This window comes from Tursiops truncatus, chromosome 9 (assembly GCF_011762595.2).
Source record: "Tursiops truncatus isolate mTurTru1 chromosome 9, mTurTru1.mat.Y, whole genome shotgun sequence".
Classification (NCBI taxonomy): Eukaryota; Metazoa; Chordata; class Mammalia; order Artiodactyla; family Delphinidae; genus Tursiops; species Tursiops truncatus.
The window spans coordinates 47,130,588-47,147,911 of NC_047042.1; the positions used below are offsets into that span (position 1 = coordinate 47,130,588).

Here is a 17,324-nt window from a genome sequence, read left to right on the forward strand (position 1 = left end):
TCTCCCCACCTCAAGGTTTTTAATTTAATCACATCTTCAAAATCCCTTTTGCCATATAAGGTAACATATTTATAGATTCCAGGGATTAGCATGTGGACCTCTTTGGAGGGTCATTATTCTGCCTACTGTAGTGAAATAGAATTTGCCCTCAGATGGGAAACTAGAGGGAAGACTGATGTACACAAGGTTAAGTGCAATGCCTGATGCACCAAATGTGAGTTCCCCTTCTAGCTACAGACTCCAATCTCATTCTTCTAAGCCATTATTTGCCAAAGCCTGTGCTGTGGCATATTAGTACTGTAATATTCATTAAAAATAAAAGCACTGTAGTTAAATAAATTTGTAAAATTTGTGTCCCTTGGTGTAGTCACAATTCACATTAGCATATGAAGGATTCTGAAAAGTCCTATGGTGAGGAAATCTGTCTAATTTAACATGCATTTTCCCAAACTTATTTGACCTAGAATCAGCTTGGATTATTATCAGTATCCCCATTTGGTAAATGAGGGCTGAGATTCAAAGAGGTTAAATCTTGCCCTCCCTCGCGTAGGTAGTGAATGGGGAAGGGGGTCAGAATTTGAACCCAGGTGATCTTACGCAAGAACCTACACTCTTAAGACTATACTTGAGTTCCTATTTTCATATCAAGTCATATTTGAGCTCCTTGGCTTGAATACCACCTCTGGTCTAATGGGCTGTGGTGGGGAAGGATCCAGTGCTACAGAACTTAACAACTTAAGCCTTCCCTTCATCAGGAGCTGTGAACTAGGCAGCTCTAGAAGGAGCTGAGGAAGCAGCTGGTTTATTGACTGACATGTCCAGCCTACAGCGGAGACAGATTCACAGAACAGGGCAACTGGGCAGTCTCAAGATTAAGTTACATTATTGGCAGGATTCTGAATAGCAAAGGAGAGGCAGCCCCACCTAGTGGAAAAAGCAGGTGCTCTGCATTGAGGTCAACCTGCATTCAAAACCTGGTCTTACCATTAAGCAACTCGCCTAAAGCTCAGTGCTTTAACCTGAAAATGGAAATAACAGTATTGCTCTCATAGGACAGTTGTGAGGATTAAATGAGAATATGATAAAATGCCAGGCATGCAACAGAAATGCCATATCCAGTTGTTGTTACTATTATTATTAAGCTCAAGCGGACCTTTCCCCAGGGCTCTTATACAGTCTTTTCCTCCCGCCCCAATCCAGGTTAATTCAACTCTGCTTGCAAGAAGTGGATTTACTTCCTGCCTTTACCACTTGGTGCTTTGCTTGGCATGGCCCTCTTAACTGAAGAGAGTTTCAGAGGGCTGCCGGTACTTCTAAGGCACAAGGAACCAAGGCAAAGGATGCTCTAGGGGCCTCCCCACAAGTATTCAGCCCTCAGTGGCTCTCAGTGGGGGTTGGCTAATACCTCTTCTGACTGCCAGGGAGATGTTTTATCTCAGAAAAGAGGGGATCCACTTTATTCTCTTCCCATTAGCTTTCTAATTAGTAGAAACTTTTTCAGGAAGCTGGCGTATGCTAGAATCTTAGCCTCCAGTTCTGATGCTTTTGCCACTTCCTCTATTTGGGTGTTTTCTTCGTTAATTTAATAGAAAACTGAGATGGAAGCCCCAGGCTCTTGTTTGATTTAACCATTTTACCTCCAAATCGGCCCTGGGAGTCTCCTATTAAAATTGTTTAGATTATCTTCCATAAATCATTACTTATGGAGATTACAAAGAAAACACTTACGTTTCTGTTTATAAAGCTGATATCTTTTGCTAAATGGTGTTTAAACTGTTCAGAAGATAATAAGATCCAGCCTCCTCTAAGTAAGAACAAATTAGAGAAGTGATGATAGAAAAAAAATAAAGCAGTGCAAGCCCAAGGAAATTTCATCCTTCAATTTCTGGTTTCAGATGCTGCTAGTTATAAAAACAAAGATAAAATATCCAGACAGAAAACTTACAACTCAGGTCACATATGGCCTTTGATAGGAGAATTTAAAGTAGAGAGAGCCAGTCGGAGAAGGAAACCTATAATACTAATGGGAGAGAGGGCTAGAATTAACACTTTCCTGCTGAAGAAACACTTGGGAATTGTCTGGGGCAGCAGTAAGCAGCCCAAATTTAAGAAAATAGACTTAGGATATTCGTATAGTTGAGACCAAAACAACCAGTATTTGAATTAAAAGAAATGGCTAACAGCTAAGTTTCGTGACAGGGATATTTAACTTGTACCCAGTTGTTTCCATATATTTTAAACCTTGCTATATTAGAAGCAGGAATTAGAAATTGATCAAATTAGAAATTGATCAAATTGCTGTATTAGAAGCAGGAATTAGAAATTTATCTTTTTAATGAAAGAATTTAATTTTAAGGAAAATGAATTAATGGATTTTTAATATATCTTTTTCTATCACTTATCTACACCTTTGTTGGAGCAAAGCCAGAAAACCCAAATAAAGGCATTATACTTAGAAGAAAAATATCAGCTTCTGTGTTAAGGATCTGCTTTGCAACTCTAGACCTTCTTTTTTTAATTTATTTTTTAGCATATATGGAAACATGTATATGTACATGTACCTATACTTGCATATAGCGAGTTTTCTTCTTCACGTCTTTTTTTTTTTTTTTTTTTCTGGTACGCAGGCCTCTCACTGTTGTGGCCTCTCCCGTTGTGGAGCACAGGCTCCGGACGCGCAGGCTCAGCGGCCATGGCTCACGGGCCCAGCCGTTCCGCGGCATGTGGGTTCTTCCCGGACCGTGGCACGAACCCGTGTCCCCTGCATCGGCAGGCGGACTCTCAACCACTGTGCCACCAGGGAAGCCCTCTTCACCTCTTTCAATTAAACACACGTTTAATATGCCCAGCTATCTTTTCGGGTTTTTTTTTCCAAGAAGAGCCTTTAAAATCATCTTATGATGGTGAAATTTTTTTAAGCTAATGCAATTCTAATACAGCATTTAAACTGCTCTTTTATATAGGTAGTCACCTTAGCACAAATTTTTCTCCTAATTTTTCAATTAGCCAAAAGTCCCAGAAGAATAAGCAGTATGCAATTTTCAGCAAGACATTGTAGGACCACCCTGGAGCCCAATTGGTTAGAACGGAGCCTGGTTAAATTCTACCAATCGTGTTAGCTGGGGCCTTATTTAACTACTCTGAGCTTCCAACTCCTCATCTATAAAATGAAGAGAATAATATGAATAATAAGAACAATCTCACATGGTGGTTGTGAGGATTAAATGAGACATTTTATTTTGAAGTACCTGACATTCCACATCACAGACACTTATATGTTTCTTTCCTTTCCATTTTCCCCTTCATATGCATATATACCAGCAACATCAATTTCCTTTATATGTAAAGCCAATGCTGTTAACTTTATTAGGCTAGATTTTCCATTAAGCATTTATCCTTATTCATTAGCTAGGAGGACTGATGCACAAAGATATTAAATTATTTACTCAAGTTTAATGAATGAAATTTAAAACCTTTCTCCCCTGCTTAACATGAATGTGCCCTTTTCAGTATGCAGAGCTTTGTTGCGTTTATTCAGAAGCTATTGCTAAGTGCTTAGTTTGAAACACAGGATTAATGAGCCCAGAGACAGGGCGCTGGTCACCATGGCAACCAAGCTAGCTTTGCCCTATTCCTAGCCGAAAGAAGTGATGCGGGATGCTTAACTCTGGCCTGCAGTATATAGCTGGGTGTCCTTTTTTATATCTCTGACTCCCCATTGATGCTTCCAATTTTTCCCTAATTCTCTTGAAAAAAAGAAAAAATAAAAAGAATATCACTGCTTCTTTGCGGCTCTGTTTTTTCATCGATACCACCTACCTTCCTTCCTGAATACATTTATCTCCCCATCAGTTTCTGAAGACTTTGGCACCTGACTCACATGATCCCTCTCCACACAAATTCTGGGTGGCTTTAACAATCACTCGGATGACCACTTACTGCCCTGTCTCTCAGTTTCTCGATCTCATTCTCTCCTGTGACTTTCTCCTCCTTTCCGATCTGGTGGCTCCCACCTGTAGACATACCTGGACTGAGTCATTACCCTGAAACTGATCAGTCTCCAGAAATCACGAATTCCCAAATCCAATTCTCTGACCAAAACTGCCTATCTTTGTACCTTGGTTTCATTAGAACCCCTCTCTGTGATCTCTTTGTCCATTAGACGGTCCTTATACTCCTTCCCTCCCCTTCCTATCCAGCTGAGTTCCATTCTCCATCATTTCAATCACTCTTTTGCCAAAACTTTAAACTACCTCCAACACTTCATAGCGCCTGCCTAGTGCTATGAATGAACTTAATCCTGAGTGAACCCAATTCTCTACTGTCTCAGCACCTGCACCCAAGCAGCTGCGAACTATATGGCAAAAATCACTACAGATGCAGTGCCACCTGTACAAGATCGGTACCACCATAAAGTCAAACATAAAAACGCCACTGGGTCCTTGAGACTGCTCAGCAAGCCAATGTTTCTCTACTCAACTTTTTTCCCCACTCTCCACCATAATAATTAAAACCTTTTTAACTTCCTCAATCTTTTAACCCTTTTCCCTCTCTTTTCACTCTCAGATCTCCTCACCTCTACTTTACATAGAAAATACCTTTCAGAGGGAAACTTCCTTAAAGTCTGACTACCCAGTGTCAACTCCCATCCTCTCTCATTTTTTGCCTTCAGCTACAATAGAACAGGTGTTCTTCTCTCTAGAGTCAATCCCTCTGCCTCGTTCTAGATCTCATTTCCCAAACTTCTCAGAATCCTCATACCATAAACTATCTCTCCTCTACACTCTGTCCTCAATATCTGCCTCCCTAGTGAATTCTGTCATCAGTTTCTTAAATGCTCAGGTTTCTGTTATCAAGAAGAAAACATTTCTCAGCACCTTTCCCTCTTCATCTGCCTTCTTGCCTCCTCTTCACAAACTCTTTAAAAGTCTTGTTCACACTCAGACTATCTCTTTTTCATTATCAGTCCTCTCTGTTCTGATTTCTGCATCTTCACTCAATTGATTGCTACAGTCTCCTTCCACGTCACTGAATCCAATGGAAAATTTTTAACTCTCAATGTACTAGATTTCTCAGTACTATTTGACACTTCTGACTTCTCCCTCCATCCCAGCTTGCTCTCTTCATATGGGCAAAGAATAACGCAGAGTTATTTTGACAGTAACAGTCATGGAATTGCCCTGGTTCAAACACACTTGTCCTCCCTAGTTCTAGTACTTGTTCTTTATTGAACATTCAATAAACAATCAACAACCAATCTGTATTATGCATGGGCTATGCTGAGCAAAACTCTGTTCTTATGAAACAGAGTTTAGTGAGGGGTGTAGCACTACTAAAAGGATTAAGCAAATAAAATATAGGTGCCACAAAGGAAAATTACAATGTGCTATGAGAATACAGAATAACATTGGGACCTAACTTAGTTTAAGGGAATTCAGGAAGAATGATCTTTGGAACTGATGTCTGAACTAAAGCCTTAAGTAGGAGTAGAAGTTAGCTCAGCCAGGCAGAGCATTCTAGAATGCATGTATACCACATTTGCATTCCAAGTCCTCTTCCCCACCTGGGAGCCTAGAATACTGGCAACCAGGCCTTGGCCCTCCAGAAAGAAGCCAGGTAGAGATTTCTTTGGAGAATCTGACCAGCCTAAGAAAAAATATCTAAAGATAATATGTCACCAAGTCCTCAAATTACAGGTCCCATTAGATCCCCTAGAGTGAAGTCAACAGTCAACTAACCCCACTCATACACGTAGATTCCAAATCAGTGTTTAGTCACTCAATTTTAAATATCAGCAGACAGCCAAAGATTATAAAACATCTAAGGAAAACCTTTAAGATGGTAGAGACAACAAGAAACTAAGAAAAATAATCGGGAGTAAATCTCCTAGAAAGTAGAGCATTAAGATAAAGCAATGTAAAACAGGAGAGACAATATAAGACAGTTAGAAGAACAGTCCAGATGGTACAATATGCAAATAATAGCAACTCAAGGAAGAGAGCATACAGGAAACAAAAGAAAAGAATTCAGGTAAGAAATAATTATGGAAGATTTCTCAAAACTGAGAGACATGCACGTTTGGGGGTTGAAAGAACCCAGTACTACAGGTGAAAATCAACCCATCAAGGCACATCATCATGGAATTTCAGAATGTCAAAAAACAAAAAGAAAATCCTAAACCTCTCAGAGAGGAAGATAATAAGTCACAAAGAAACCATGAGGCAATAAAACGGCCATGGAGAAATGCCTTCATCATTCTAAAGGAAAATGATGATCAATCTAGAATTCTGTGCCAAGTCAGGGTGAAATAAGTGCATGAGCAGTTTCTTGCACCCTTTCTCAGAAATCAACTAACGGAGGCCCAAACAGGCAACAAACCGAGATCTAGAAAGACCCAGGATCCAGGAACAGGAAATCTAACATAGGGAGAGGCAAAGGGACTCCAGGATGATGAGAGAATGGAGATTTCAGGATGACAGTGGTTGGAATAGATCTGAAGTCTCCAGGAGGGACTTTTTTCAAGAAAATAAAACTGATTAGATACCTGTTGAAATATTTTCAGAAAAGATTAAAACTATTGGCAAAACTTTTGGGGTTAAGAGAGTGGTGATTCATTAAAAAAATAAGTAAATGAATAAAATAAGACAATTAGCTTCAGGGAACACAAAATGTTGTACAAAGAAGGAATGGTTATCCTAGTTTAGTACAAGCCTCACAGCTATAATGTCATTATATTGTGAGGATGGAGGATAGGAAAGATACTTGTATGGGGAGGGCAGGGAGGAAAAGGAGCCAGATCCTCATCTTCCATTATGATAAATCAATAGATTATCAGAAAACTGTTTATGTTGCTACTTATTCTTTTCAATTTTATGCATAAATAAATGGTATTTATTTAGCAATATGGAGATAAATATCAAACTAATCAGCTAAAAGAAATGAAAGTGGCTGCCTCTGAGGAGCAAGTAATCAAGAAACACATTTTTTGTAATAAACCTTGAATGTGGTATCCTCTTAATGTCTTTTAATCAATTTTTATATTTCTTCCACCCTTTGCTGAATACGTTTTCTAAGTCCCTTAAATTTCTTGTGGTTTGGTAAATACATCTTTTCTTATTATAATTTCTCACTGCTTCTTTCTGGTATATAAAAATACAATTGATTTTTGTATATTGATCTCAAATGCAGTACCTCTTCTGAATTCAGTTATGAATTCTAACCATTTGACCTTAAATTTTCTTGTTTTTTTTTAAATCTAGACAAACATATAGTGTGAAATAATGGCTGTTTTGCTTCCTGCTTTCTAATCTTCTTACATCTTATTTATTTTTCTTTTCTCTTTGTGTCAGCTAGGACCTCCAGGACAAAGGTGTGAGATGTGAGAGCAGCAAACTTATTCCACTCCTGATTCTCAAGGGCAGGCTTCTAAAATTCACTACTAAATAGACCATCAACTTTACAAAGCCCTGCTTAAGGCAATGCCTTCCCAAGTGTGCTATGATTTTACATGGGACATTCTTTACTGGGCTGGAGCACCTGCTGCTTGCCTGGATGTGAGAAATGACCTGCAAACAAATTTCAAGTTCATTCATTCAGAGCAGAGGAATTGAAGATAATGCTTCTAGAAAAAATAGCAACCAAAAGATGAGGATTTTTAAAGTCATTCTCTGCCATTTGAGAAAAGAAGGTCTCTGGGTTGACAGAGGTCAAGAATTTGATTGCCCATTATTTACTGTTACTATTACCTTCTATGTACAGCAAGGGATTTTGGCATATTTTTTATAGTGACAAATTAATTTTTATAGTGATATAAAAGTTCCTTTAAAATTAAATAAGTAATGTCAATTTAAAGAAAATATTAAATTCTTATTGTACAGGTGTATGTCCCATACAGCATATGGGACAAAAATCCCCAAGGTTACTTGCAAGTGACTAGGAGGGTCAGATTTGTGCTATTACAATATATAACCTAAGAGATGGAAAGACAGAAGGTGATGGACTGGTGAGAGAGGTGTCTGTCAAGCAGGCATATCTATTTCTTGGCCAAAGTGAAGTCCAATGACATCTTGCCTTACTGTGTTCACATCATTGAATAGGGAATTTCCTAACGTGCAGGTAACTCGTGCCACTGTCACACCAAGTAGCAGGGGACAGTCTTTTAAAAGGCATGGTCTCCTTTACATTGCTCTCATGCTACATTCTGCTAGGAAACATTTGAATTTTTATGGCTTTCCTGCAGTAACAAATTTTCCTCCAACTGTCAGGATTTGCTTCATGCAGAGAAAAGCAAGCAGCTTTCATTTTCCTCTTACGAAAGGGAATAGGTAGAAATAATATGCTGCTTTTCAGCCAGCTAAACCTGACCTGACTCTCTTTATTTGTAGGGAAATGCAGGATTCACAGAAAGGACATTTTCACTGAGGTAAATAAGCCTTCTCAACTGATGAACACTATTATACTAATACCAAAGGAAACAAAGGCCAGAAGATGGGGGGCATTAAGTAGAAAGACAAACAAAAAAATAGCAGACAAAATCCAGCCTGAGGACAAAGCAGGCTCTGCAACATTGAAAAAATAGGGGAAAATCCTTTAAGAGAAAATTGCATGCAATTTTTTGGCCTCAATTAGCCTTTTCCACAAAGAGCACTTTTCCACAAAAAGCCCATTAAATAGCAAATGAAATCACATCGGTTTTCAGTTGCCATGGCATTGGTTTTCCTCTAATGGACTTCTCTGGTCCTGAGTTTAATGTTTAGCCTGACTTATTTTCCTTGTCTGTGTGCTGTCTCAATTCCCTCTGTCCAGCTACAAAGTGATGTATGTGACTTCTCAAAGTGCCTACCACATAATCCTGGAGAGAGAAAATTCATCCCTCAGCTATCTCCCTAGAGACTGAGAGAGTAAAACTGACCAACAGCAGCATTTAATTAACTGTGAACATAACAGTTTCCATTTACTAGATGGCAGTAGTTCCCTTCCATGCAGTCAGGGCTCCTGGAGCCATTCCCAGATCAGTCAGAGATCATTTATTGAGTACTTCCTATGTGCCAAGCACTGTCCAAGAAACTGAAGACATAAAAATGCAAAAGAAAGGCTGCAAGATGCTGACAGTCTTCTAGAATTTCCAGACTAGAAGATTACCTCCAAGCACTTCTCTTCTCCTTTCCTCCATTCATAAAATGGGTGAAATTTTACCCAATTACCTGATTTACAGTTTTATTTTGTTTTGAAAAATTTTCCAGGTACCACACTTAAAAAAAAATTTATTCTAAGAGTAAGGATCTGACATAACAAATTTGCTTTTTTGAAGTTACTTAGCTACAGCTAAATATTACTTATGCTATCAAGTTTGACTCATAATTCATATATTATTTTCTGATATGCATAATCATATATAATTTTTAGAAAAATAAGTTTATGCAGTTCATATACTCCTAGGAACTTATTTTTAAATCTTTCTATGTCAATAAACATTCTTTTACAATATCATTTTTAACGTCTGTATGGAATGGAGGTAACAGCTTAAATTTTTCTATTATATATAAAAATATTTTTTAAGTATTTCAGTAATATAAATGACTCTCTGAGTGCAAAAAGAAATCAAGCAACTTTTTTGAGACTCTAAGTACATTAAAAATTAAAAATGCCAATATATATCTTTTAAAATTGTGGTACATTTTAAATGTATTTCTTAACCAATCAAAGCTTTTATTGCAAAAATATAAAACAAAACACACTATAACTCCACTATTTTGAAGATTCTCATAGAATTAGGAGACGTCTCAATTTCTAGTGTACTACAGATCACGTGACCAAGCAAAATTCTGTTACACGATAAATGTCTGTCTTTCTCATCAGTTATCTCTGACTCAGTGTATAACCTTGTTTAGAGATATATCCAAAGTCTGAATTTGAGGCCCTACATCAATGAGAACCCTGAGTCAAAAGGTGCTGAATTAGTCCCTAATCCTAGAGGCAGAATTTCTGAGTTTAAAAAGGTTTTAAGCTTTTGATATTCCCCTCAATCATATGCATTTTCACTCCATTAAGCCTGTGTGAGAGCACTGCCCCACGTGTTTGTCAACATATGTACTATCATCTTTGATATCTTCGTTAATGTAATAAACACAACAAAACATCTAATTCTTATTTTTAATTGACATTTTACTGATTACAATACAAGTGATCATTATGTTACCTTTATTTGTCGTTTATATGCTTGCCTGTTTTTTTTCTGAAATACCTATTCCTGTTCTTGGTCCCTTTGTGCTTTTTTTTTTTTTCTCTTAGTTGTTACCCTCCTAACTTTAATTTTTAAAGTTTCTTTACATAGTAAGGATATGAGCCCTTTGTCATATAGTCCCAAATATTTTTCCCAGTTTTATGACTGCTTTTTAATTTTATAATCTGTTTGCCACACAGATGTTGAAACAAACATTTGTGTGTTCTCTAATTTATCTTTCTTGTTATGGCTTCAGCCTTTGATGACGTGGTGCTAAAGGGTCAGTTATCTTTAACAGACTTCCTTCTACTCTTCCTCTTGGGTTATCAGTCCAATTCCTTGTGTCAGCCTACAGGGGGCGTTGCTCAGTCTCCTCCTACCTCTTTACTCCTCCTTCTCTAGGTAGGCCTCCCTCTGTCGGCAGGGATAAAGCACATGGGGAATAACTGTGTCCTCTGGGAAAGCTGTGTGGTAACACCTCTGAGGAAAGACGAGGTCGGGAGCTCACTGTTATTCCGTGGTTGATGAAAAGGTAGTGATATAAAAGATCAATAACTAAACAAATATATAATTTCTTAACTTTCCAAAAATTTTGAAGATAAACAGCTTAAAAGTTTAAATTAATTAGTTAAAATGTAGATTAAAAAAACTAAATCTAAAAATAAATGTATAAGTAAATGTGAAAGGTGGTGATGGCCCCATGTGGGAAGGTAAAGTGGATAAGCTCCAATCAATGCCTGTCCTTCTCCAAGCATCTCTGCACTGGGCCCTTCCTCCCAGGGCAGGCAAGAAGGAGAATAAGCTGGGTTGATTTTTTTTTTCCCTTTAGTTCTCACAGGTTGAGAAGACCACAGCATCTTCAAGCATGTCCTCCCATTCTTTCCCCATGACCTTTCCATATCTTCCCCTCTCTCATCCAATTTCCAGTCTTTCTGCTCTCATTTTGGCTGATGACTTTGTACCAGATAGGGACTCCCTCATCTTACCACAACCAAATCTACAAGTGCTCTGGCATTAAAACCATCTTTTACTTTGGCTCACCTGATGAAAAGGAGGATGTGTCTCAAGGTCTCTGGATTTCACCCCATCTCAACTTCTCTAAGATTTGGACCTTTCAGTTATCCTGTTTCATGCATCTTCAACTGTTTGCTTTCTATAAATCATTTCCTTCAGTGTACAAACATTTCCTTTTTTTTTTTTTTTTTTTGGTCGCACTGGGTCTTCGTTGCTGCGCAGGGGCCTTCTCTAGTTGCGGCAGGTGGGGGCTACTCTTCGTTGCGGTGCGCAGGCTTCTCATTGCGGTGGCTTCTCTTGTTGCAGAGCACAGGCTCTAGGTGTGCGGGCTTCAGTAGTTGTGGCACACGGGCTCAGTAGTTGTGGCTCACGGGCTCTAGAGAGCAGGCTCAGTAGTTGTGGCGCACGGGCTTAGTTGCTTCGCGGCACGTGGGATCTTCCTGGACCAGGGCTCGAACCCATGTTCCCTGCATTGGCAGGCGGATTCTTAACCACTGCGCCACCAGGGAAGTCCCCAAACATTTCCTTTTATCTTCAACTGTAGATAATAGTCTCCTGTGACAAACGCCCCCCCCCCCCCAAACCCCCTTCAGCAATCATGCTACTCTTATGCTCACATTTGCAGCCAAATTTCTTTTACCAGTTGTCAGCATATGCCATCTCTAGTTTCTAACCTCCCATTCACATCTTCTGATCTGGCTTCTGCACCTACCATTTCATCAAAACTATTTTTGTCAGTGATAACTCTGTCACTTAATCTAATGAACATCTGATTAAACCTCTCAGTAGCTATCAATACAGCTGACCACTCCCCCATTCTTGAACCTGCCTTTTTCTTAGTTTCTCTGATGCCAAAAATGCTCTTGGATTTTCTCCAACTTCATTTATCAATCCATTTCACTCTTTTTTTTTTTTTAGTGTGGAATATTTTAACACATTCTTAGAAATAAAGAATTATAGAGGAAAGTGGTTATCACAAGGAAGAGAAATCAAAACCCTAGAATAATTTCACTCTCTTTTATTGCCTCCTCTCCATCCTGCTAACCTCGAAACATAAGAATTTGTCAGAGCTTGGTCCTAAGTTCTCTTTTATCTCTCTACACTGTTTATTCAGGTGAGTTCATTGATTTCCTTGGCTTCAAATACAATCTATAGGCCAAATGGCTCCTAAACTTACTGCTTTAGTTCAGAGCTCTTTTCTGAAATATATACTTTTATATCAAGTGCATCCTTGACTTATTCACTTTGATGTCTCAAAGAGGTCTGAAACCTCTCATGTTTAAAACTAACCTAGAAGGACTCACTCTATGTGCTTTTGAGACTTGATATAAAACAACCAAGTCAGTGGAGGATTAGCAAAAAATAGATATATAGATCAATGGACCCATACATATTTGGCCAATTGACTTTTTTTTTAAGATTTTTTTTATGTGGACCATTTTTAAAGTATTTATTGAATTTGTTACAATACTGCTTCTGTTTTATGTTTTGGTTATTTGGCTGTGAGGCATGTGGGATCTTAGCTCCCCAACCAGGGATCGAACCTGCACCCTTGGAAGGTGAGGTCTCAACCACTGGACCACCAGGGAAGTCCCGGCCAATTGACTTTTGAGAAAAATATCAAAACAATTCAATGGTGAAAGAATAATCTTTTCAACAAATGATGCTGAAACAATTGGCCATCCATACATGAAAAAGATGAACTTCAACCCATACCTCACACCATATGCAAAAAATAACTCAAAATCAATCAAAGACATAAAAGTAAAACCTGAAATTATAAAACTTCTAGAAGAAAAACGTAGGAGAAAACCTTTGTTACTTGGGTTAATCAAACATTTCTTAGCTAGAACACAGAAAGCACAAATCATTAAGAGGTAAAAATTGATAAACTGAATTTATCAAAATTAAATACTTCTGCTCTTTTAAAAACACCATTAGAAAAATGAAAATCCAAAGAATGAATTAAAATATTTGCAAAATACGTATTTGACAAAGGGCTAGTATCCAAAATATATTAAGAACTCTCACAGATCAATAACAAGAAAACAACCATTAAAAAAAAAAAAAAAAAAAAAGCGGGCTTCCCTGGTGGCGCAGTGGTTGAGAGTCCGCCTGCTGAGGCAGGGGACACGGGTTTGTGCCCCGGTCCGGGAAGATCCCACATGCCGCAGAGCGGCTGGGCCCGTGAGCCATGGCTGCTGAGCCTGCGCGTCCGGAGCCTGTGCTCCGCAACGGGAGAGGCCACAACAGTGAGAGGCCTGCATACCGCAAAAAAAAAAAAAAAAAAGCAGCAAAAGAAATGAACAGATATTTCACCAAAGTGAACACACAGCTGGCAGACAAATACATGAAAACATACTCAATGTCTTTGGTCATTAGAGGAATTCAAATTAAAAGCATAATGAGATGCTATTAATACTTATTATAATGGCTAAAACAATCTTTAAAAATCTGACATTACGAAGTTCTGACAAGGATGGAGGATAACAGGAACTCTTACACACTGCTGGAGGAAATGCAAAAGGGTAGAAGCACTTTGGAAAACAGTTTGGCAGTTTCTTATAAACTTACCATACAACCCAGCTTCCCATTCCTAGGTGTTTACCCAAGAGAAATGAAACATGTCCATACAAGAACGTGTATGCAAATGTTTAGAGCAGCTTTTTTCAAAACTGTCAAAAACTAGAAGCAATCCAAACGCCCCTCTACTAGGGAGTCAATAAACTGTGTTACATCTATACACGGAATACTATTCAGCAATAAAAAGGTCTGATTTACTGGTGAGTGCAGTCACATTGATGAATCTCAAATGCATTATGCTACACTGGAGAAACCAGCCTCAAAAGGTTACATATTGTATAATTTAATTAATATGACATTCTGAAAAGATGAAACTAAAGGGACAGAAAACAGATCAACAGTTGCCAGGGGTCGGGGGAGAGTGAGGGAATTAACTACCAAGGGCATCGGGGGATTTTTTGAGATAATTGTGGTGAATGGTTTCACGACTCTCTATTACTTAAAAACAGTGAACTTACGGTATATAAATTATACCTCTGTAAACCCAACTTAAAAAAAAATGGTATAACGATCTTCCCCACATACATGCTTCTTCCCCAAGTTTTCCCATCTTAAAAAATGGCATCACTATCCAGCCATTTTCTAAAGCCAGAAACCTAGCAATGATTCTTGAAACTTCCTTTTCTGTCACCCAGCCCCACCCCCACCTATATCAAATCCATCTCCAAGTCCCACCAATTCTGATTCTAAAACATATTGCAAACCCATTTTCTAATTTTCCTATCCAAGCTTTCCCCTTAGTGCAAATCATCATCTCCCCCACCTACACTATTGCCAGAGTTTCCCTGCTGGTCTCCCTGCTTCCATTCTTGGCCTTCTCCAACCCAGCTTATGAATGACCCCATATTGATGATCTTAAGTGAAAATTAAACCGTGTCATTGCCTTGCTTTAAACTTTTCAGTGGCTCCATTTCTAAACCCCACACTCGGCACCCATCAGGCCATATATGATCTGACACATCCAATGTCATCTGGCGGCACTACCCTCTACCCTCTTATCCCTCCCCCCCCCCCCCCCCCCATGATACTCTGGCCATACTGGCCTTCTTCCATGTGTTGGATATTCCAAGTTTTTTGCTCTCGTAGCAACTTTGCACATGCTATTCCCTATCCCTAGACTTTTCTTCTTTGCTCTTGTTTTTAATGGCCAGCTCCTTCTCATTATAAAGTTTCAGCTTAAATATTGTATCTTTAGAGAAGTTTTACACATTTTATAATAGTTTACTCCTGACGTTCTCTTTCATAGCACCTTATTTTGCTCCTTTCCCAATTTACAGTTATGTATTTATAATTTATTTCATCAATATTCATCTCCCCTACTAGAATATAAGCTCCTAGAAGTCAGAAACTATTTTCTCTTTTTACTTTCTTAGCACATTACCTGACATCCTAGAAGCTAATAAACATTTGTTAAATACATGTGTTAATTAACGAGACTCCTACAATTAAAACAGTAATAAGAATTCAATGTGATCATCACTGAATGACTGGGGCCAACATAACTATCTCTCTACATATTTTTAGGGCCCCCTGAATTAGGCTTAATGAATAGAGATATGTACTACATTGCCGGAGGTAAGTAAGGGTCACCAATTTTCAAAACCATGACTGGGCAAGTAGATGACAATGTCAGCCACCCAGAAAGACTTACCTCTCCAAACCAATTGCTTGGCACACAGGATGGAGCTTGGAGTTGTACAGAAGTGTAAAGCTGTGTGTCCACTTAAGGAGTAGCAATTGAGCTTTGCTCCACGGTCACAGAGAATCTTAACACAATCCAAGTTGGCCATTTCACAAGCCACATGAAGAGGGGTTTTCCCATTAGGTCTACAGTTGATTGTAGCATTGTGGTCCAGTAGCACCAGAAGACATTCCACGTGACCAAACAAGACAGAGAGATGCAGGCCCGTGGCCCAGGAAGACTTTAATTTGTAACTAGGCAACCAATAACCTGAAAAAAGAAAGGGAGAGAAAGTTTAACTTCTTGGCCTAGGATTTCTCCCTGTGAGAATTAGTGAGGATTTTTACAAAGTATTTTACTTTCGTCACATTTATAAAATTGGGGGATGATTTGGAAGTTGTAAACTAGTGGCTGATGAATCTGCAAATGTTTAGCCTAGTAGTGTATTTGGATTACTTAAATGGGACAGGGGCTTTCTACTCTTCCCTATTATCTTGGTCCTTCATTTACTTTACCTTCCTGGCTGTCCAAGGCATTTGTGTTTGAGACCTTCATTTATGCGACTGCATTTTATTTTACGTGATGATTTACAGGACATTCTTATTAAAGATTTTTTTAAACTCCCAATCATTGTCTTGAATGATTCCAAAGCTGTTACTTACAAGCTTATAATTTTCATTCCATCACAGTTCTTTTTCCCTCTAGTTGTTGCTATTGTCAAGCTAAGGTATGAATGTATTTGATGTCTTTAGAAAATTTGTCACACCAAGATTTTATTTGCCTATCAGTTTATACAACACCTCTTTCCGAAGAAGAATTAAGAAGAATTTATAGCAGCTTACAAATTTTACACAAGATTTTATTTTTAATGATCTAGAAAATAAGGGCAAAGGAAAAAATAAGGAAGGCAAAATAAGGAAGGAAAATAAAAAGAGGTCCAGGGTCAGATAGGTACCCAAAATATAAACTGTGTTGTATATATGCTAGAACCACACTGTAAATTTGCCTTTGAACTTCCCAGCAGCCAAAATAAACAGGAAAACATGATGTGTTGCACAATTAACTATGCCCACAAGCTATACACAGATTAATTGGTCAGGAGAAGCATAGCTGTTCCTAGAACTGAGATCTTAAATCCCATTAGCTGTTGAAAATCTCTCTCTCTCTCTCTCTCTCTTCTCCCACCCTCCCTCCCTCTCGCCCTCTCTCTCTTTCCTTTTTCCCTCTTACCTCTGACTTCTGAACACTGAACTAGTCCCTTTTTCCCAAGTGTCCAATGATTGCCATTTTGACAAGCTATAACAAAGCTAACTTTATAAATCCTTTTTCAATGTCAATACCCAGAGCCACGGCATTAAGCTCACTGTGAGTGGAGAATGGAAAACAGGTACAGAAAGATGAAATATTTAATGGCAAGATGAAGATGTAGATATAGCTCAACAGCTTAGAAGAGACTCTAGGGTGGAAACAACAATATAAATTTTAACATGGATAAATCAGAAGTTTGTTTTTACAATCGGTTGTAAAAATGCCACTATGCGAGTACAAAGTAAGCAGATTATGAGTTTCTTTATTTTTCTTAGATTTTTTTTGGAAAGATCGTCTTTATTTATTTATTTAATATTTTGGCTGCACCGCGTGGGATATGGGATCTTCATTCCCCAACCAGGGATTGAACACACGTCCCCTGCATTGGAAGTGTGGAGTCTTAACCACTGAACCACCAGGGAAGTCCCAGCAGATTATGATTTAATGGTAATTTATTTGAGGAAAAACCTAAGTATTTGGGTTGACAATAATCTAGAAATGAGCCAACAGTAAGAT

The 17,324-nt window shown here is 38.4% G+C and overlaps 1 protein-coding gene across 3 annotated transcripts in view; it reads right to left on the bottom strand.

Moving 5' to 3' along the window:
- The window catches only part of ASB4 (ankyrin repeat and SOCS box containing 4), a 122,022-nt gene that overhangs the window by 39,122 nt on the left and 65,576 nt on the right, over positions 1 to 17,324 (bottom strand). For all 3 annotated transcript variants that reach the window (XM_073809699.1, XM_073809698.1, XM_033863052.2), the window contains one exon: positions 15,471 to 15,770. In XM_073809699.1, coding sequence (XP_073665800.1) covers positions 15,471 to 15,770 — 300 coding nt within the window. The remainder of the gene's footprint in view (positions 1 to 15,470; positions 15,771 to 17,324) is intronic.